Below are 23,035 nucleotides of genomic sequence, written 5' to 3'. Positions count from 1 at the left end.
CCATTAATGAGTGTGATATAGGCCGAGAAATCTGCACAGCTTTTGCTGAGGGAGGACGGAATCCGGCAGGATATAGATGTGAACAAATAGCCCCCTTAGCATAAGTTGACAGTATAATTTGGTCTAATAATAAACTCATCTGATTTATTTTTTTATTTATTTATTTATTCAAAAATTTAGACCCTGAAGTCGAAGCTCCCTAAGGGCCTTACATTAATTATACAAATAATCCTAGCATTCATACAATCCACAAGGCGCGAAGACATTTAACATTAATAAAGATTATTTCAAAATGATAATAACAATTATAATTATATTGTGAAATAAAATAAAATAGAATATGTGAAATAAAATAGAATATGAAATAGAATATGTGACGTTGACTCAAAGCAAATAATTAAAGAGTTCTGTGAGATTCATTAATTAATTAATTAAATAAAAATATTGTTTATATATCGTCTCTAGATAAGACGAATGCATAAAATTTTGATCTGAATTCACTGTAATCGGTGATTTGCACAATCTCCTCCGGTAACTGATTCCAAACTCTAACTGCCGTAACCAAAAATGATTTATCATATGTTACTGTCCTAGCATATGGTAAGCTAAGCACATCTGTCTGTCTATCTGATGGCACCCGAACTGATGTTAATACGCTGAAGCCGTGCATCAATATTCCATCGTAATGTAACCGCAGCATCTTAAAGACTGTGCAAGCAATCAAAAAGTCACGTCGGCCTGACAATGTCAGCACTATGTCAGCACTGACATTGTCATTAAATGGAACAATATATAAATCATAAGATTTGCAGAAGTCTTTTAAGTGCCCAGATAAATACGAATTTGTTAACATATTTATATTTAAGTCACCTATAATTACAACATTTTTGTAAAACATAAAAAGATCACTGAAGTCACTTTCAAAATCATTTAGTAATGCAGCATTTGGAAGTCGATATATTACCGATATTAAGATTTTATTACACGATGAGGACCACACTTCTGCAATATAATATACTCCGGAAAGCCATCCATCTGATTTGAAGAGCAGTGAATAACTCGCGACGATAATGTATTTTGTATAAACAACAGAACACCTCCTCCGTGACGCCGATTACGATCATTACGAAGCAAATAAAATTCTGGAAGCCAAACTTGTGCGTCTACAATACTTGATGAAAGCCACGATTCCGAAACAGCAATAATATAAAAATCCAGTGGTCGAAGATATTCACGAAATTCATCAATGTGAGGAACTAACGATTGCACATTTAAATGACAAATTTTAAATTAACTGAGGAACTGTAGTTATTAACACTCTGCTGAGAGTCAACGACACAACGTTATTGGCTTAAACCCGGTATCTTTTTTAAATCCATTGAGGGTAGTAACTTAATTGGATCCGAGCCATCCTGTAATCTAACACATACTGAACCTGCCGAAATCCAGACATTTTTCTTATTTATCATCGGGAACTGCTTCACAATGTTCTGACGTAACTTGTAAAGAGCAGAAGGGTAACGTCTGTTAATATAAACTGGCAAATTACGAATACCTTGAATTACCAAATCTGTTGTAACGTCCCGATGTACTTTCTTCGCCTCAAAAAATTTATTAATAATAATCAGGGACTGACACACTTCACTAGAATATCCCGGGAATGTGAAGAATCATTTGCAGCAACACCTATTTTCCTCTTCCCAAGTCGCTCCACAGACAAAATGTGTTGGTTATCAAGCCCCTGTAGCTCTAAGCATCTACTTAAATTCATCACAATACCACTCAAGTTCTCAGTAGGTAGCTCAGGGATTCCCGAAATAATAAGATGATCGGAACGCTGTTTTGTCTCCAAAGTTAATTGCCGCATTTCAATATCTTGCAACTGCTTGACAGTCTCTACATTTGAACGAACTTCCGAAGAAGCAGCGGCGGCAGAAGCATCTTCAACTGCAGTGTAACACGTTTATCCAGGCTCTCATAATCCTTACGTAAATTTTTGCAGATCTCATTAAGGTCATCTAACTTTTCAATAACACCATTAACTTTTTTGCTAATATCCTGAATTAACCCAAGTTTTTCATTAATCTGTTCTAATACATCAGATTGTGGTAGAGATTGCACCTGAGACTGTACAGCAGGACAAATCGGACACTTATCAGCTACAAACTCTACGACATCAGATCTTGAATGCAAAGCACATCTAACTTTGACACATGTCAAATGAAAGCAATGTTTAGAAACAGCACTTGTAGCGGCATAGTTATCGTCGGTAATTGAACGAATGCAAATATCACACCAGTTTAAGAGCTTTGTCCGGCATAGTATAGATGGCAATAGCAGAACTCCAAAGCAAAATAACTATCAGGCCAACACACTATAGCTAATGCTGAAAACACTTGTTACAAAATTTAACTTGCAAAATAAGTCCGTAAATAATAAAGTACCGAAACGATAAATAACACAACTTGAAACAAAAAATTATTAACTAGATATGATATAAAAATAAAAATTAATGAACTGAAATTAATCACAAAATTAATAAAGTTATACGGAGCGATAAACAACACAACCACTTAGTATGGGACTATATAAATGACTCTATAAATTTATCATGATAATTTGTGCTTTGGTCTTATTCATTTTACCCTAAAAAATATTTTTTTTAATTTATAAGCTAATTTTTTACCTAATAAGAAAATCTAGGTACGGTGAAAAATTAAAAACAAAATCATCAGAATAAAAATACTTTTCTGCCCTCCAGGCGGAAAGTGGCAACTTTCGGCCCGCTGCGCTAAACGAAATTGCCGCTTTCCGCCTCTGTCGGACAGAAAAATAGTATACAAACCTATGGCAGGAAAATAATAAATATCTCAGATCACATATATGTCGACCTCGGCTTCGCCTCGGGCAACATATATGTGTTCTGAGACATTTCTCATTTTCTTGCCACAGGTGTGTAATATACTATTTCGTACCTTGCACTTACTACGTTATTTTCAGGGATTGATTATTTTTTATTAACTTAACAACTTGTCTTGCTATAGCGGTAAAGCGCAACAAAGCATCTTTTTTTTTTTTTTTTTTTTATATTGATTTAGTGATCTAAATTGAAACATACTACCAATTTTATGTTGGGAATTTAACAGATAGCGGCATGTTTCTCACCACACTCGCAAGTTGTGTTAATTTTCAAGGATAAAATAAATAAAACCAAAACACAAATTATCATAGTAAATCAAATAAATTTATTATTAGACATAATTTTACTACGATTCGACATATATACATATATCTGGGTTCGAATCCCAGTCCGAGCTATCTAATAATTTTTTCTCGCATATTCTATAAACTCACATTAAGATGATCCTCTCCACATTCCTTTCTCAATCCTTTCCTACCAATATCCTGTTACGTGAATGTGGAACGCTTCACGTAATAATTACCGTAACTCCTACTCTTTCCCGCTTCACAGCATTATTTATATTTGTTATATATCCCTACAGGAAGATCATTTTCGTCTAAATAAAATTGTATTGTAATATTAATATTACTAATTTTTAAGTTCGTTCAAAGAAACAGCTTTACTGTTGCAGCCGTTTTAGTAGATTTTTTGGCTGTATTATAGAGTATAAACATGATGTAGATTTAAATTAATTATTTAATTTTTTTTTTAATTAATTAATTAAGTAATATATTATTGTTAATGTTATTTCATAAGATATTGAAACACTAAATTTTTCAATCTTAAAAAATTTAATTCCTTAGCCCACTAAACCTCGCGGATAAGAGAATAGTCGCCTAAGTTTCATAAAAAGTTTTGGGATCCACTGCTCTTTGGAATATTCCGCTTCCGTATGAATGTCGGTAGGGGAGCCTGGGGCATGACGACCCCCTTAAGCGAATTTTTTTATTTTGTGGCTTTTAACCATCAAATTCATTTATTTTCCATCTATTTCGAACAAATCAGTCGACATTTTGCTAAAAATCGAAAAAAAAATTTTTTTTTTCTGGGGCACGACGGCCCCCTCCCCAAAAAATTATATAAAAAAAATTTTTTTTTTACTAAAGCTATTACCATCAAACCCTAGAGATTCTCCTCCCAGAAAACGTTGTCGAGGGAACACCATGATTCTTACGACTCTTGAGTATCGCCGAGAACTCACAGAAAAAAAAATCAACATCAAGCAAAAAAAAGACTTCAATGAAACAAAAAAAAAAAAAATAAAATAAAACAAAATCAAAACCAAAAAATTTGAAAAAAAAAAAACATTTAAAATATAAAAATGATTATTGCCATTGTCTTTATTGCTATGAACTTTCCTCAGAGTCCTCAGAGTCATGGATTCAATGTAAAAATTGTAATAAATGATCTTATGATTCTTGCGCAGGTAATGGCGAAGATTATTCTGACGAATATGTCTGTGATCATTACGAATAATCGTATATTCATTAAAATATCTCGATGTGATTTCCTAATCATCGAACATTTATATTTCATGTTTTATTCAAAGTTTAATTTTTGTTAACGTCTTAAAAAATTATTATAAATTTCATTGTTAAGCTGTTAATTAGTTTTAAATAGATAATAGTTAAAAATCTTTTATTGCAATCGGAGGTTTTAAACCTACGTACAAGAAAAAATATAGTAATGTTATTTAGCAATGAATTGGTTACATTAGTTAACATTGATTGAAATCACAGGTTGAGTTTTCAGATTGAGCTTTTAAAATACGTAATATCTTGAACCAATTTTTTTTTTTTTTTATATTTTTATCGTCAAAATTAGAAATATGAATTGCGTAAAGTAAGACATCCTTGGAGGAATTCAAATAAATTTTTGAGATTAGGTTTCTGTCTGGTGCAGAGGATACCGTGATCAATAATTAATAATATAATTATTACTGTTTTAATTTCAAAAAACTGTGTTTTCAATTTTTTATAAGCTATATAATTCAACTTTTCATTAAATTTTTCAGTTTAATTAAATTCATTCTGATTCATTGACCTGAAATGGCCTAAAATAATGAATTCTTCAAATTTGTCATTTTTTTTCGAATGATCCATTATGCCCCACGTATCACATATTAGCCCGAAATATCATAAAAACCTCATAGAGGTCATAACTTGACGGAAAATAGAAAAAAAAAATTTTACCTAATTTATGAGAGGGGCCGTCGTGCCCCAGGGGGCCTTCGTGCCCCAGGTTCCCCTATTTTGTTTAATAGAAAAGGTCTAGACAAAAGTTCTCGCGCGTGCCAGTTAACTTGCTTTAATTACTTACAAATTTGACTGCGAAGATGACCCTTTGTCCTTGATTATGACCCTTTTGATTGACGAGATTGGCCGAAATAGTTGTAGACGTATTAAATAGATGTTGGCATTCTCAATAATAAATCGTGATTGGCGACAAAGATTATAAAAGAAAACTTAACTTTATTTCACCAAATAAACACTTAGAATAGGATTTATAATATTTCGGTAACGTAGGTTGACTAAATATTTGTAAAATAGAACACTTATATTTACGATTATAACTAATTTTATAATAATAATAGTGAGCGTGGCGAGTAATCACCTGATGCGAAAATAATTAATTTTATAGAAAATAATACAGAATATTAAATTAAATAATGAACTTTTAGAACTTAATGAGATTTTAGTGAGTAATCACCGAATAGTAGTAATAGTGGTAATAGTGGTAATAGTGGTAATAGTGGTAAGATTGACTAAGATATATCTAGCGTGGTGGTTGACACCGGGGAATAGATCGAAGTGTCGATCAATGCTCAGGTTTTGAGGCTCGTAGCTGATTTTCCCCTCCTCGTGTCGTCTTGTGACGTCACGGGGGCTACACATTAATTTAGCTAGTGTCGGTAACGGAAATTTCGGGTGGTAGTTCGCCAGGCTGGTGTAACATCGGGACATTTTGTAGTGTCTCAATATAAATTTCATTTATTTGAGAAATCTACTTGCATTTTAGCTGCCAAATGGCCTTTTCTTATTTTTTTATTCTATTCTATTCTAAAATTCTATCATCAACGTTGACACTACAACAAGGATCTTTTGTATTTGATCTAAAAAATACTGGCGATCGCAAATTAGTTGCGCTTTACCGCTATAGCAAGACAAGTTGTTAATAAAAAATAATCAAACCCTGAAAATAACGTAGTAAGTGCAAGGTACGAAAAATATTTTTCTATATTATTCTTATTAGGTAAAAAATTAGCTTACAAATTATAACAAACAAAATATTTTTCATTAAGGTAAAATGAATAAGACTGTGATGCACCTAGTGCATCCAACAGGTGACGCTACTTGTTATTAGAGCGCTATCTATTATGAGAGCGTGAATTCAAACGAAATATTCAAATTAGTAAATATTAAATGATTAAAATTAGTTAAATTTTATAATTTCTTAGTAAATATTCAAATCATTTATTTCATGCTTTTACTCTTACCAGTTGTAATAAACATCCGAACAAAAACAGTTTCACTGTAAAAAAGTCGCACCAAGTCCACGTTCATAAGACTATTAGGAAAAAAAATTTTTTTTTTCTTTACAAAAAGATACAAAATAAAAAAATTAAAAAATCCGAGTAACCGATATGATTGTTTATGATTTTCGGAAATTAAAAAAAATTTTTTTGTAAATTTAAAAATTAAAAAAAAATTTTAGAACGTACTTGGTGAAACTGTTTTTGTTCGGATTTTAGTATTTTTTGTAATTATAATGAAAATTTACAATTGATAACAACTTAAATCTCGTGTTGACTGCATTTTTTACTGCAAACTATCCCCTTAAAGCTACAGTTTATGTAGATGTAATTCCAGTGCACCCTGGCGGCCATAGATGCAAGCTATGAATCACTTTTTACTGTAGTTGCGTGTCTATAGGAAGGATTACTACACATTTTTATTTTATCTAGTCTGTGGCGCTGATATTCCCCATCGAAAAAAAGTCAGGATCGAAATTTCTGGGCTTACTATAGTTTGTGCTGATAAAATTTAATAATTTTAAGTGAATTAAGTGTTATAATTGATTATAATTAATTAATATCAGTAAAATAAAGTATAAATTACTTTTATAATATATTATTTTGGAAAAAGGAGAACCATATAATTAAATAAAATTTTGCAACCTCGAAATACCGTTCTGCTTACAGTAAACACAGTCGGTAGTCTGGCGCTCCGTTTACAACGGATTTGAACGGAACTTGGCGCCAGATTCTACCGAATCTGTGGATCTTTTGGTTAACTCGATTTTATTTACAAAAGAAAATAAAATAAAATAAGGGAAAAACATATTTCAGTACAAAAGGACATTGTAACCGAATTTTCAGAACCCATAAAAGGTACTTGAGTAATTCAAGGACTATTTCTCGCCACATGGAATTTAAAACCCTATGAGGAAAAGTCGTAAAAGATACGTGTGAAACTCAATAAACCCTTGTTCTAAAAGTAACAAAGAATAATAAAAAACCATATGTAACTAAACAAAAATAATATTGTTAAATAACATTTACTGTTAAAATCTAACTTTATATAATATTGTAGTTAAGCAAAATTAAGTTAAAATAGTTAATAATTATAATCTTGTATTTAATTTATAATTAATAATTATTATTTAATTAATTTACTATTAATTTATTATTGAATCATTATTTAATTATTATTTAATTTATAATTAAACGATAATGTCTATTCTTTTATACATGATAATAATTAAATTGACTTATAATTTTATTAGAAAATCCGATTGTAAAATAATAGAAATAATATTTAATTCAAGTTATTAATTAGTCAAACTCAAACATTAATCCAACATATTATAAACAATATAATATATATATATATATATATATATTTTCATGTTATTATAGTTTATTATAATTTTTTATTGTAATTTAATTTCAAGTTAATTATAAGTTAATTTTTATTATAAATAGATTTTAAAAGGGTCTGTTAAATTAATAAAAATAGTTAAATAAACATAATGACTGTATTGCTAAAAGTATATATTAGTGAAGTCTAACTTTCAGGCCGATAGGCTGAAATAAATATATATATAGATATAGAGAAAATATTTATATGTAGTAGAAAATGTGTGTGCTTATGTATTCCTTAGAGTGGAGGTATGTATGGAAGTTATGGTGGGAGAAGAACGGAGTTTGAAGCTCTTCGGAAAAACTATGTAACGACACTTCTCACCGAGAGCTTAGATTGCTAAGATCACGTCATTGTAAACGTTAATTTTATATTTTTAAGCTTTTTAATATTTTGTCAACTTGAATAATAAATTGAAACCAACTAAATAATTTTGATCAAAATTAAATAACGTCTAAATAGAATTCTTTTATTAAAAGTGATTCCTTTCCCGCACTGAAACCGATCGGAGTATTTTAATACTCCCGGGCGAAAGAACTACAGTAAGTAAAGTTTTCAATAAATAAAAATAACATCTACTAGATGGAAGCATAACAAGACCAAAGCACAAATTATCATAATAAATCAGATGAGTTTATTATGACCACATTATACTGTCCACTTATGCTAAGGAGGCTATAAGTTCACATCTATATCCTGCCGGATTCCGATCTTTCTCAGCATACGGTGTGAGCAGAACATTAAATTTATTCTATATTTTTTATAGACTATTAATAACAATAAATAATAAATAATAATAATATTACTAGTTTATTTAAGTTAAAAATCCCCCTCCGCAGTAACAAAAATGACCCCACACAGGACGATTAAGAAAATAGCCAAAATTATTTTCGACATTATTGCGATTTATTGATTCCTTTGGGAATTGATCTGACAAAAAATAATAATAATTAAGTTTTTTAAAACAAAAAATACTCACTTGTAAATTGTTTTTATGTTTATAAATTCGAATTATTTATTGGGACAATCTATAATAACATTTTGATTTTTAAACCGTCAGCGAAAAACAATACAGAAGGATTTTCTTTTTTTTTTTAAATTCATACAAAGAAAAAAATTTCTTAAATAGTACAATTTGGAGTATCATTATTGTATACTTGATAGGAAAATATTAAATTTTTGAAATAAATGCCACGTAGGAAAAACCTGGCATTATTTATTAATTGAAAAATAATTTAAATTAAATTGACTATTTACAACTAAATATAAGAAAATATGTAATTAATTATAAAAAAAATTGATAGTTAATTAAATAAAAAATACCAAATTTTGGAGTCAAAATTTTCAAAGCCGTGAACAACACCAGACCGTGATAAAACTTTGTAAATTAAAGATACCGATATAACGCTAATGCCCTTTATATATTTCTTTATCAGCCCCACTATCACGACCGGTGCTCGATCCCAATTGGCTGGTCAAAAATAATACTTAGACATAAGTCAAGGCAAGATTAAACAAACGAAAATTTTTAGGCAAGTAGAAATATTTTCTGACTGTCGATTTTTCAGATTCGTAAAAAAATAAACAAAAAGTCACCAATTTTTAATGAAATTTTATTTCCATTTTTTTTTTCTTTCTAATAATTTACCCATTTTTTACCAAAAAATATAAATTAATAGAGCGAAATTCCTAAAATGGTCAATTATAAAAATTCTTTAAGTCTTAAGTGACTCTAAAGTATTCTAAGCAGTATACGTAAGAGCGTTCGTCTATCCAATCAATCAACTATTTATCATAAAAGTATCAAGACTATATAAATTAGTTAATAATTATAAATTATTTAGTTTTTAATTATAATTATAATACATCACTTTAAATGATATTTATGTATTGAAATGTGGGTGTCAATAACTAGGTCGATTTTTTTAAGAACGCCGCAGTTATTGACACTCGAATTTTAACCTATTATCGAGATTATTTCGTTGTTGACGTTTCAATGAAATATATTTAAATATTTATATTTATTATACTTAATATATTATAATAATATGCTTTTATTTATAATCGTAGAGTTAAATTAACATAAAAAAAGTGTTTTAATTATAATACAAGTTTAATTTATCTTTTATTGAATGATTTTATTCTATTTTAATTTGTAACAAAAATTACGCTCCAGCTGGCAGTGGAGTGGTCAGTGGACACGTAATTTTGTCCAGGTCGCCCAAAAATTGACCAATTTACTAAATAAACAAACAAATGACTTTTCAAAAAAACTAAATAAACGATAATCGACTTGGGAGGTAACTCTTCGCCTCCCAAGCAACCCTCAGCTTTTCCTCAGGCTGGGTTAGTGCACGATTTTGGACGCCAATTGTTCTTTTAACTAGGGTAACAACAAACCCTTTGATTTTCAGGGCCGATCTGCAGGTATTCAGGGGAAGATAAATAATAGACTAATATTAGGAGAGAAAAGAGGAAGTAATTTACGTAAATTAAATTATTAATCAATCAGCAAATATTAATAATAAAACAAATAAATTATTTATTTAAAAGACCAGAAATTACTTAAAACTAAGTCCAGTGCCGAATTTCTTAGCCGGATGGACTATATAACAATAATAATAATAATAATAATAATAATAATCTTGCCGCGTACAAATGTTCATTATTTATCTAAATCCTGAGTAGACCGTTTATTTACGACGACGTTGATTACAAAATATAAATTATATCTAATAATATTAAACAGAGATATACCCGAAATTCCCAGTCGGGTTATCTCGACAAAAGATAATAAAACAATAAATAAATACTGACTGACTCAAATAATTAATACCAACTTTTAATACCAATTTGTTCGCCAGGAGACAATGCGGTGCGTGGTTAATAAAATGACTCAACTTGTGAGTACTCACCAAAAAAAAAAAAAAAAAAAAAAAATCAGTGAGCCTCACAGACATAAGGTCACAATAGAAGTGAAACTTCTTTAACAGGCGAGACCATCTTTTTCTCGCTTTGCTCTCACGGAGTTCATCGGAACTATCTCTGTCGTTCTGGCGTTCCACATTTTTACAAATATAAATAATTCTGTGAAGCAGGAAAGAATAGGAGTTACGGTAATCATTACGTGTCGCACTCCCAACAGCAGAGCAATTGCAGTTTCGATTGGTTTGACGAAGCGAATGAAATTTTTGAAAAAACCTCTTTGAAGCGAATTATTAGCGGTTAATTTAAGCAATTTAAATTATAAAAATAGCGAAATGCGGTTAATTAACAATAAGCGAAAGTAAAGCGGAATTAATGCGACTTGATGCAGCGAAAGCGTGGAAGCGAAAGATAATAACAATAGTCCGTCTTCTTCTTCGTTGAGTTGGGGAAGAAGGCTATTGCGCATGTCTAGCGGGAGCGATCAGCCAATAAAGCGGTCGATTCATGGCGTGATCGAGAGGCTGATTTTCTATTGGCGGTTCGATTTTTGCGGGAACTAGCGGTGGACAGGTGCGTCTCTTGAATTTGGGAGTCCCCCAGGAGCGAGTTAATCGCTACTGGGCCTTGTTCACCGAACACCGCTTTAAATAAATAAACAGATCAATATATATTATAGCATTTCATTTATTCTCAAACAAAATAAATTTATTGGATTAATTATTCGGTTTTTAAGAATTAAAACAATTACACATTTTTTAATTAAAATTTAAATGAATTTATTTACAAGAATATTATATTGACAACAAATGTAAGTTTTATTTTTTAGAATTATCATCTTATTTATTCTTTATTATTACGTGAATTATCAACAAATGTTATCAGCGGCTTGTGATAGCTAAAATTTGAAATAAATATTTTTCTCTGTATTCTATTTAAGTATCTCGAAAAAACTGCATCTATTGTTGTCCCATGTTTTGTCGTTGGTTCATTTGGATTATTATTTATAGATAAATAAAATTTGGTCTTTAAAAAATCAACCAAAACGGCCGATGACTCCGATGAAAAATTTACGTTAAAATCTCCACTAAGGATTATAGGTTTTTTTTCTAAGTCTTGATTAAGCTCTTCCGCAACAGCAGCCGAAAATGGTAGTAGTGCACGATGAATAAATTTGATTACGTCCGTGATATGCTTATTCGGTGATATTGTAACAGGGTAAATTACCCTTGTAACGAACAACGGAGTCCATTTTGAGCGCGCAAATTCCTTGAGAATTTTGTGACGCAGTAAATTTACAATATTAACAACTGGACTATTATTATAAATTATAACAATTGAATTATCATTTATTAATATTATTTGTTACAAAAAAAGTATTATTTATTTAATATTGTTATGTAATACATTTTTTTATATATTAATTTTTACTAATATTAATTTCTTTAGTAACAATTTCTTTTTATTTTTTTTTATTGAAGACCGTCATAATTTTTCGTTCATCTGTAGGCCAGGTAATAGGATTTAGGATCCATGTTCCTTACTTAGGTGTTTAGTTTAGAACCTCAATGCATTTAAGATTTTAAAATACATATAAGAGTAAATAGACAATTCAAGGTAAAGAAAGATAAACAATGACTCAAAATGAATAGCTAGTTAAATAAACTATAAAATAAAACTTGAACAACATTTTATCTTTAAACTATAACCAAAGATAAAATTTTAGTTAAAATACATATAAGAATAAATAAATAATTCGAAGTAAAGATAGATAAATAATGACTCAAAATGAATAGTTAGTTAAATAAACTAAAGTGAAATAGAATTTAAATGTTAAGGAAATAAATAAAAAAAAATAGGAAACTACAAATTAATTATTAACAATAATCGACTCTTGAACGACATTTTCTCTTTAAACTATAACCGAAGTTAGTTAAAATATATATAAGAATAAATAGATAATTCGAAATAGGAAATTACAAATTAATTATTAACAACGATCGACTAATTATTCATTCTATTTTAAATCAATTGCTAATAAAAAATTACTAATTAATTGTAATTTAATCGCTCCAATAATTTAGTTACGTATATAAATTTAAAAAATAGTAATATTTAAACATTTCGTATAGTAAAGTATAAGTTAACATTAGAATCCTTGTGTGCATATGTGTGTGTGTATAGATGCGCCTATCCACTATCACAAACGTACAGTATACTTGTACATTAAAATACAAAGTAGACCGCCACTATAGTAGTTTTCTGAAATATCCGAAGAGAGGGTAAGAGTCCCCGGAAAACGATAGCTAATTGGGCACTGGGTTCTCCCTCCAATTAACAACTGAGGGACCACAAAATCTCGGACCCGGAAAACTGCTGGGTGTTCGCTCTTTTCGTGCTTTGACTTTTTTAGTGGTAACATCGTACACAGTTTAAGTAAGTCTCAAATAGACTACGCGAAATTTTTGTCTCAGTAAAATTTAACAGTTTGTAAAAGTAAAAATAAGTAGTGAAGCGAAATCAACCACAGCAATTTGAATTAACAAGATTCATCAATTTTATCAGGTACATTTTTAATTATTAATATTTGTGAATTTGGTAATTTTGTAAACTCGTTATAGGAAAGAAAATATTAAATTTCAACCATTGTGTAATAATTGTAACAATTGTAAGAATTTTGTAAAACTTAACTAACTTTTATTTCAAACAATATATGTATTAAATTTAACTAGTGATCAATTTATTCAAACAAACCTATTCTCAATAAATATAAAACTCGGAGTTCCCGGTCTATTAGCCTAACACGCTAGGACCAAATACTAAATAATTAAACAATTTAAATTAATTAATTATTCATAAATTGAATTAATTTTTACATAACAATATAATTTATTGAGAATCGGCTACTGAGTTTCGACGCAATTGAGATCGAATTAACCGTGGATAATTTTTCGTGAATTTATTTTATATTGAGACAAATTGTTTTATTAATTATTTATAAATCGAAAAATTCCACGTGGTTATTTATATATTGAACTATGGAAAGATAGATAGATAGATAGATAATAAACTTTATTGACCCTAGAGCCTTAGCTCCCTCAGGACCATCATAATTATACATTATAATCAGTGTAAAATACAGAGCATGTAATTACATAAATTGAAAATAATAAAATAATAACATATTATAATGAAATAATAACGTGAATTATAAATTATAAATTATAATCGTGGTAGATGTGAGACAAGTTGCCAGAAAACCTGGTAATAGCACAGTTAAGCAAAACTAATATCATTCAATATCACTCAAGGCACAGCAGCATACAATAATGACAATCAAAGCTCAATATCATAAATTAATACTTTTGCAAATCACAATTATAGCACGCACTACGGAACAGTTCATAATTTTCAGCTTTAGTTACTTCTGGGGGTAGCGCATTCCAAATGCGTATCCCGCGGATAAGAAAAGAGTTCTCAAATATCCGACAATTAGATCTAGGCAGGCGTAAATAATCCTCCCTTACATCACCCCTCCGCAAAGCTACCGGCAAAAACTCCAAATTACATCTGAACAATTGTCGGTAGCCCATACATATTTCTTTATAAAAAAGGCATGCCATGAAATAATTTCTCCTGTCACTCAACTTCAACCATCCCAGCCTCTTAAAGTACGGCGTAATATGCTCAGCCCTTGAAACCCTAAAAATATAGCGAACACAGGAGTTCATTTTACGCTGCAGCCGCACCTGCAAACTATTGCTAATACAATTACAGTAACCTACACAACAGTAGTCAAACACCGGAAATATCAGCGTGGTGACAAGCTTTATACGCAATTTCTCATTGAAGACTTCATTATTTACCTTCAACTGCGCTAGCACCCGCATCGCCCGATTGCACACTTCCGTAACCTGACAATCCCAGGAAAGAGTACAATCAATCAAAACGCCAAGATACTTAACAACTGTGTCGTAGCGAATAATACAGTTATCTACTCGAATGCAATCAGCATACTTACAGCTATTACTATTGACTTTAAAATTACTACCAAAAATTATAGCTTTGGTCTTTGATGCATTCAACTTAAGATAATTAATATTGCACCACTCAACAATGTCAACTATCTCTGCATTTAGCGCAGCCACACAATCATTAACATGTTCCAAATCACAAGACAAGTATATCGCTAAATCATCAGCATAAAGCAAGTATCGACAGCGCAGTCGTTGAGAGAGATCCGAAATATAGAGTGAGAACAATAAAGGGCCTAGCACACTCCCTTGCGGCACACCATTAAGCACATTCCTCCAAGAGGACGCACACCCATCTGCGAACACCTGCTGCTTTCTCTGAGTCAAATAAGACCTGATCCACACAATTGCATCATCAGAAAAGTTCATTGATATTAATTTACGTAGTAGTCTTATATGATTAACAGAATCAAAAGCCTTACTCAGATCAAAGAAAACAGCCACAGTGACTTTAGACTCATTTATAGCCGACCGAATGTCATCGCAGAGCTTGATGACCGCAGTCTGCGTATTCAAACCACCTTCCTAAAGGCCATCTGATACTCATCTATATAATTATTCTCAGTAACATACTTAACAATTTGATCATGCACACAGCGCTCAAGTGCCTTTGACAAGTTACTTGTCAGCGATATTGGCCGAAAATCTGCACACACCTCCGCATTCAACCTCTTTGGTATCGGGACAATACGCGATAACTTCCACTCTTTCGGAAATACGCCTGAATTTAACGAACTATTAAAAAGTAGTGTCACAAATGGCAACACAAATGAAAGCAAACATTTATAGGCTTTAATTGGAAAATTATCGGGGCCAACAGAGTTGGAAGTAAGCCGCATTATTGCCCTCTTAACAACATTATCATCAAGCTCCGAGAAACTAAAACATACATTATCATTGCCACCGTAGTGAGTTGTAATATCAGACTCATCAACCTTAAGCACAGAACAACCAGACGACTGTACAAAATAGTCATTTAACTCATTCAAATCCACTCCAATAGCAGACCGAGCACCCTTACGCTTTATCAGACCAAGCCTACGCAGATCGTTCCACATGGCTTGTGCACTTTTCACAGAACTTAATTGACTATCAAAATAGCGCTTTTTAGCTTCACTTATTCGTTGCTTCACCAAACGCCGCACATCAGTATACTCCTTATAGGCATAGCCAGTTCTCCTGAAGATCCTATACAGCTTGTCACGACGAGCCTGAAGATCCCTGATGTAGCTAGTAAACCACGGCGCTGGGGGGCGACGAGGGCTGATCATTCTCTCAGGAGCAACAGCATCAATAATATCACGAAGCTGCCGATGAAACCATACATTCATATCCTCAATAGACGCTTGCAGTTCCATATCCTCAATGTTAACCTCATTAAACAGCCGTTCCAGTAGTTCATCATCAATACTATGCCAGCTCCGATATGTAAAGCTCCTCAATTTCTGCTGCTCTACCTTATAGTTATACTCAATAGATATTAAATCATGATCGGACAAAAACGGCTGGGCAGACTGCTCAGTAGACAGGATCTTAGCAGCATCATCAACAACACAGACATCAAGCCACGTATCAGAGTTCTGAAGGTGATGCGTCGTCTCATATGGAACGATATTCAGATTAAAACTAACACATAGTCTACGCAGCTGATCACCGTAGAAGTTCCTGGAGCTCAAATCAGAGTTGAAGTCGCCCATAATAATTATATTTCTGTAGGTCGCAACAGCAGCTTCAAGATCATCCTCCAAATCATCAAGATGACCAGTATTAGGGGGCTTGTAAACAACTCCTACCAAGATTCGCTCCTTAGATGATCCTGAAACTTCAACAAACAAATACTCTGGATGCTTATCTACTAGATTCGTAGAGGACAATACACACTTAGACATCAGGTCATCCCTGACATAGAGAGCAACTCCACCACCGCTCCGCAGGCACCGGTCATGACGATGAAGCACAAACGACGGCAGGTACACCATATCATCAGATATTAGATGATTTAACCAAGTCTCAGACACAGCAATAACATCATACTTATTCCCACGAAAATATTCTTTAAAAATTATTATTGGAAAGACTAAAATTATTATTGGAAAATTAAGTATTGAGAAAATTGCGACGAAATTAGAAATTGAAATAACCGCGGATGATTTTCAGAATTTATTCTTACATCGAGATAAAATTGTTGTTAATTAATTATCCAGTCGACAATAACAATAATAATAATAATTGTCTAGTCGGAAATTCCACGCGGTTGAATCTTATATTGAAATTGAAGCCTGTGAAAATTATAATAAATAAAATTTAATACCATTATTCCGGTAGGAATTATTTATAAAAACTATTTGTCAATGTGGATTACGTCCGAGTAAAAATTTAGTTAATTTTATAAAGAATGTTCTTCGAAAGAATTTAAGTTAATGCGCAGAGTTAAGCTCGTGTTAAATTTGGAATAAAAGAAGCGTCGGTTTTAAGCCGGAAATTTTAAGAAGTAAATTTATTAATCGTGAGGATAATTCATGAGTTTTATTGTAAGCTAATGACTGAACAATTTTAGTGAAAATTAACGTTGTAAATTTTGGAGTTAATTTTGTAAAATTTTAATTAGTCAAAAGTAAAGTAGAGTCAGTGTGTGTGGAGAAGAGTGGGTTGTGAGTGGGTGAGTGCTACCAGCGTTCCTTCGCATACGATTAGTCTCTTTGCGAGGTGTTTCGCTGGCGTAGAAGCCGTTGTATAGACGCCAAGTGGGGTACAGCGGTAGTAAGGTAGAAACCACAGTATAGTCGCTCCATAAGAGGGTACTGTGGGATTAAGTAAATTTTTTTGTAAGCTCGCGGGAGGACATCGGTCTACGTTTAGTCACTGGGTCGACTACTTTTGTGAGCCGAATTAGAAGCCGTTGTATAGACGCCAAGTGGGGTACAGCGGTAGTAAGGTAGCAACCACGGTATAGTCGCTCCATAAGAGGGTACTGTGGGATTAAGCAATTTTTTGTAAGCTCACGGGAGGACATCGGTCTACGTTTAGTCACTGGGTCGACTACTTTCGTGAGCCGAGTTAACGAGCCTTTGCATACGATTAGTCTCTTTGCGGGGTGACAAAGCGGTAGCGTGGAGTGAGGATAGTAGTAATAAGTGGTAGCATTAAGTGAGTTAGTTGTAAGTGAGTGTGTGTACGTGCAATCGCACGAGTTGTTAAATTCTTTGTTAATAAATTTTGGTACCGTTGTTAAATAAAAATTTATTCATTTTCAGAACCACCATCCCCCAACTCTCTCTTCCCTGTAGATTAATAGAATCGGCTCTGGTATCCGGTTCCAGGAACCGAGAAAATAATCCTGGTGGCGCCCTGGTAAATCTTAGAGTCAATTGTTGAATATATTGTTGTTGTTAAATTTTACTAAGGGCCAAATGAGCGGGAATTAAAACACCCATTACAATATATTAATTGATACTGACACTGCCGAAATTGGTAACTCTGTTATCTTACCATCATCGTACATAGGTAGTCCACGTCACATGCAAGAATACATACAGGATGCTATGACTTTCGTGCGTGAATATGGACGACCGTGTCTTTTTATTACTTTTACATGTAATCCAAAATGGCCGGAAATTACATCGTTGCTATTACCAGGACAACATGCAATACATCGTCATGACATTACAGCACGTGTGTTTAAACAAAAATTAAAGTCTTTAATAAACTTTATTACCAAATTGCATGTATTTGGCCCCACACGTTGTTCGATGTATTCAGTTGAGTGGCAAAAGCGTGGATTACCTCATGCTCACATTTTAATTTGGTTGGTTCCAGATCCGTCTACTGATCAATTACTATTTGATATTGTTACTACAAACATGATTCATGGTCCGTGCGGAAATCTGAATCCTTCATCACCTTGCATGGTGGACGGAAAATGTACAAAGCGTTTTCCTAAAGATTTTACTAATGATACAGTCACACATGTTGACGGATATCCAATATATCGTCGAAGAAGTACCCAAAATGGCGGACAATCTTTCGTTAAAACTATCAACAAGGCAGACATCGACATTGATAATCGTTGGGTGGTACCATATTCACCTTTGCTGAGCAAAACATTCCATGCTCATATTAATGTTGAGTTATGCAGTTCGGTGAAGAGTATCATGTATATTTGCAAGTATATGCATAAAGGAAGTGATATGGCTGTATTTAGGGTTGAAAATACTAATGTTCATTCTCCTCCAGCGAATAAAAATGATGAAATTACGATTTACCAAATTGGCAGGTATATCAGTTCCAATGAAGCTGTCTGGCGCATTTTCGGTTTCCCAATTCATGAACGGGATCCAGCAGTTATCCATTTAGCTGTCCATCTTGAAAACGGCCAGCGCGTATATTTCACCAACGATACAGCGCTTGATCGCGCTATAAATTCACCAAAAACTACGCTCACCGAATTTTTTTGAACTGTGCAATCGTGCGGATGCTTTTGGTGCCTTTGCACAATCACTGCACTATTCTGAAGTTCCACGGTATTTTACATGGACTCAGTCAAAACAATGGATGCCCCGTAAGAAAGGGATACCAGTTGATCCGGGCCCCGTTTATTCAAATCAAATAATTTGGGTCGTGTATATACAGTCAATCCAAGGCAAACTGAGTGCTTTTATCTGCAACTATTGTTAGTTAATGTCACCGGACCATTGTCATTTCAAGATATACGGAAGGTAGATGGACAACAGTATCCTACGTATAAAGATGCATGCCTTGCTCTAGGCTTGCTAGAAGAAGACAACCATTGGGACAGTATGCTTGCTGAAGCAGCATTAAACTGTACAGGAAAACAAATTCGTCTACTATTTGCTATAGTATTGACTACATATTTCCCGGCCCGAGCACAAATGTTGTGGGATAATTACAAAGATTCAATGACTGATGATATATTGTATCGACATCGTACAAGGTGCAACGATCTAGCAATATCATTCAGTGATGCAATGTACAATGAAGCATTGATTGCTATCGAGGATCGTTGCATTGCTATTGCGAATTTACCAATCAGTCATTTCGGTATGAGCTCACCGAATCGAAGTGCATCTGATTTACTCAACATAGATATGAATCGTGAACTACAGTACGATACTGTAGAAATGGCAAGCATTGTTAGTCGCAATGTTCCACTACTAAATGATGAACAAAAAATTATCTACGACCGCATCATGCTGGCAGTTTCGGCAAGACAAGGAGGATTATTTTTTTTAGATGCACCAGGTGGAACTGGCAAAACATTCCTTATTTCGCTACTTCTTGCCGAAATACGATCAAAAAATGGCATCGCATTGGCCATTGCATCTTCTGACATTGCAGCTACTTTATTAGATGGAGGCAGAACAGCTCATTCAGCATTTAAGCTGCCGTTGAACATTCAAAATAATCCAGATGCAGTGTGCAACATAAAAAAACAATCGTCTATGGCCACAGTGATGAAACAATGTAAAATTATTATCTGGGATGAATGCACTATGGCACAGAAACATTCGCTTGAGGCATTGGATAGGACATTAAAGGATATAAAAAACAACGATAAACTATTTGGCGGCACTTTGTTACTCCTTTCAGGTGATTTCAGACAAACACCTCCTGTTATTCCACGTTCAACGTGGGCTGATGAAATTAACGCTTGCTTAAAATCATCGCGACTATGGCGTAATGTTGAAAAAGTACAACTTACGGTGAACATGCGCGTTCAAATGCTTCAGGATCCATCCGCCGAAACATTCTCTAAACAACTGTTAGATATTGGCGATGGGAAAGTTGCTGTACATGAAAATACTGGATGCATAAAATTACAGACGAACTTCTGCACAATCATCGACTTGCAAAATACTCTTATCGATCACATATTTCCCGACGTACACACACAATATGAAAATCATAAGTGGCTGGCAGAAAGAGCGATCTTGGCAGCTAAAAATGTGGACGTCAATGGGTTAAATTTAAAAATACAACAGCTGTTGCCTGAGGACTTGGTGTCATACAAATCTATCGATGCAGTTTGCGATACCAACCAGATTGTGAATTATCCAATTGAGTTTTTAAATTCATTGGATTTGCCAGGCATGCCACCACATCATTTACAATTAAAGGTTGGATCTCCGATTATTCTGCTTCGTAACTTGAACCCACCACAGCTATGTAATGACACACGATTAGTCATTAAAAAATTAATGAAAAACGTTATTGAAGCCATCATCTTGAATGGCAAGTTTCAAGGCGAGAATGTGTTGCTGCCACGAATCCCTATAATTCCCACAGATGTGCCAATTGAATTCAAACGCACTCAATTCCCAATTAGATTGGCATTCGCTATGACGATAAATAAGTCACAAGGACAAACATTGTCTGTACGTGGCTTAGATTTGGAAACACCGTGTTTTTCTCACGGATAACTATATGTAGCATGTTCTCGCGTGGGAAAACCATCCAGTTTGTTTGTGTTGGCTAAAGACGGACTAACCAAGAATATTGTACACTCAATTGCGCTGAGAGATTAATTTTTTTTTTTTTCAACTGCCATAATTGATAGTAAAAATATGAATAATTATTTTTGATGTTTAAATAGCTATCAAGGATTGTAATTTAAAATATATTCGTTACTTTAATAAAGATTAATTTGTTAACCTAAATAAAACATACTTTTATTGTTTATAACGCTTTCGATTATAAATATATCCCCGCACACTTATATAAGATAGTTCTTTTCATTGAATTAAAAAAATGTTTTCTTGAAATAACATACATGGCAAAACAACATTTGCCGGGTCAGCTAGTATATATATATAAGTAACATGGTGGAATTACGACGCACGCGCACTGCACTCGTCCACTCTACTTGACTCTTCTTAACTCTCCCCACTCTTTAAAATATATAAAGCTTACTCGGCTTGCTATACAAGCGATTCCCCCACTCGCCTACTCTAAACTTTCACTCAATGCTTCTCCTCTAGCGCTACTTCCCCTTTTCCGCCTCAAATCGTTTAATTTTACCCTCAGTAAAGAAGTTTCACTTCAAAAAGGGAACTCGAACGAAGATGCCAGATCCACACTCCTTACACTTTGCGGGTTACCGCGTGTCTCCCGATTTTTATTTTAACAAAAACCCCGAGACCTTGTGTCCGATCACGAGGGCCTCTCTCAAGTCGTTTACCAAAATTACTGATCCTTGTGCTCGCAGTCGATACTTTAGAGAATTACCCGGGAAAAAATGATCAGGACTGATCAGACCTGTTCATATCTGATCAGGCCTGAAATTAGACCTGAGCAGACCTGTTCATATCTGATCAGGCCTGAAATTAGACCTGAGCAGGCCTGTTCATGTATGATCAGGCCTGAAATTATACCTGATCAGACCTGTTCATGCCTGTTCATGTCTGAAGCATTAAATACGCTCAGACCTGATCAGACCTGTTCATGCCTGCTCATGTCTGTTCATGTCTGTAGCGTTAAATACGTTCAGATCTGATCAGACCTGTTCATGCCTGCTCATGTCTGTTCATGTCTGAAGCCTTAAATACGCTCAGACCTGATCAGACCTGTCCATGTCTGATATCTAGCCAACACTGAGAGACAATTTTATTTAATAGTAATGAAATTTTATTACTATTTAATAAAACGTTTATTTGGCTAATCCCAAATAAAAATTTATTAAATATTAATTAAATTTCCTTAAATACTAATAAAAATTTTATTAAATACTAATAAATGTTTCTTAGTATGTAATGAATATTTATCTACATGTAATATAAAGAAAATTCATTAATCAACTAACTAACAAGTATTGATCAGTAATTAATTGAATAAATAATTAAGTAAAATTGAATTTTGTCGGAACTATATTTTGAAATACAAAGTCTACAACTGTTGTTATCCGAGTGGATGTTAATTTTTATGCACTTAAATTTAAAAATTTCACAAATGAATCGATAAGAGTTAGACATTATTTAATAAAATGAAAACAGAAGCAGAAAACCAGACAATGTAGGGACGCATTTGTTAAAAATAAAGACTATGATTTCATAAATTCAATCGAATATTTATTTATTTTTATTATTTAAAATCTCTACATGTGATTCGTCATGAAGTAAACAAATAGGTTAGGTTAGGATGTCTTGTTAAAAATCTTAATACTATTTATTAAAAGACTT

At 32.9% G+C, this 23,035-nt stretch overlaps 2 protein-coding genes across 2 annotated transcripts; both read left to right on the top strand.

The window, feature by feature from the left end:
• The first annotated feature begins 18,385 nt into the window (after window positions 1-18,385).
• Window positions 18,386-19,297, top strand: LOC123271683. The gene has a single exon (XM_044738068.1). It carries the CDS (start codon window positions 18,386-18,388, stop codon window positions 19,295-19,297), a length of 912 nt encoding a protein of 303 aa, XP_044594003.1.
• A 342-nt stretch (window positions 19,298-19,639) lies between these two features.
• Window positions 19,640-21,280, top strand: LOC123271682 (ATP-dependent DNA helicase PIF1-like). Its single transcript, XM_044738067.1, has one exon. The coding sequence runs from the start codon at window positions 19,640-19,642 to the stop codon at window positions 21,278-21,280; it is 1,641 nt and encodes a 546-aa protein (XP_044594002.1).
• Window positions 21,281-23,035: the final 1,755 nt, after the last annotated feature.

This window comes from Cotesia glomerata, linkage group LG9 (assembly GCF_020080835.1).
Source record: "Cotesia glomerata isolate CgM1 linkage group LG9, MPM_Cglom_v2.3, whole genome shotgun sequence".
In the NCBI taxonomy this organism is placed as follows: domain Eukaryota; kingdom Metazoa; phylum Arthropoda; class Insecta; order Hymenoptera; family Braconidae; genus Cotesia; species Cotesia glomerata.
The sequence above is the reverse complement of the archived record's forward strand: the minus strand, read 5'-3'. Positions and strand labels throughout refer to the sequence as shown.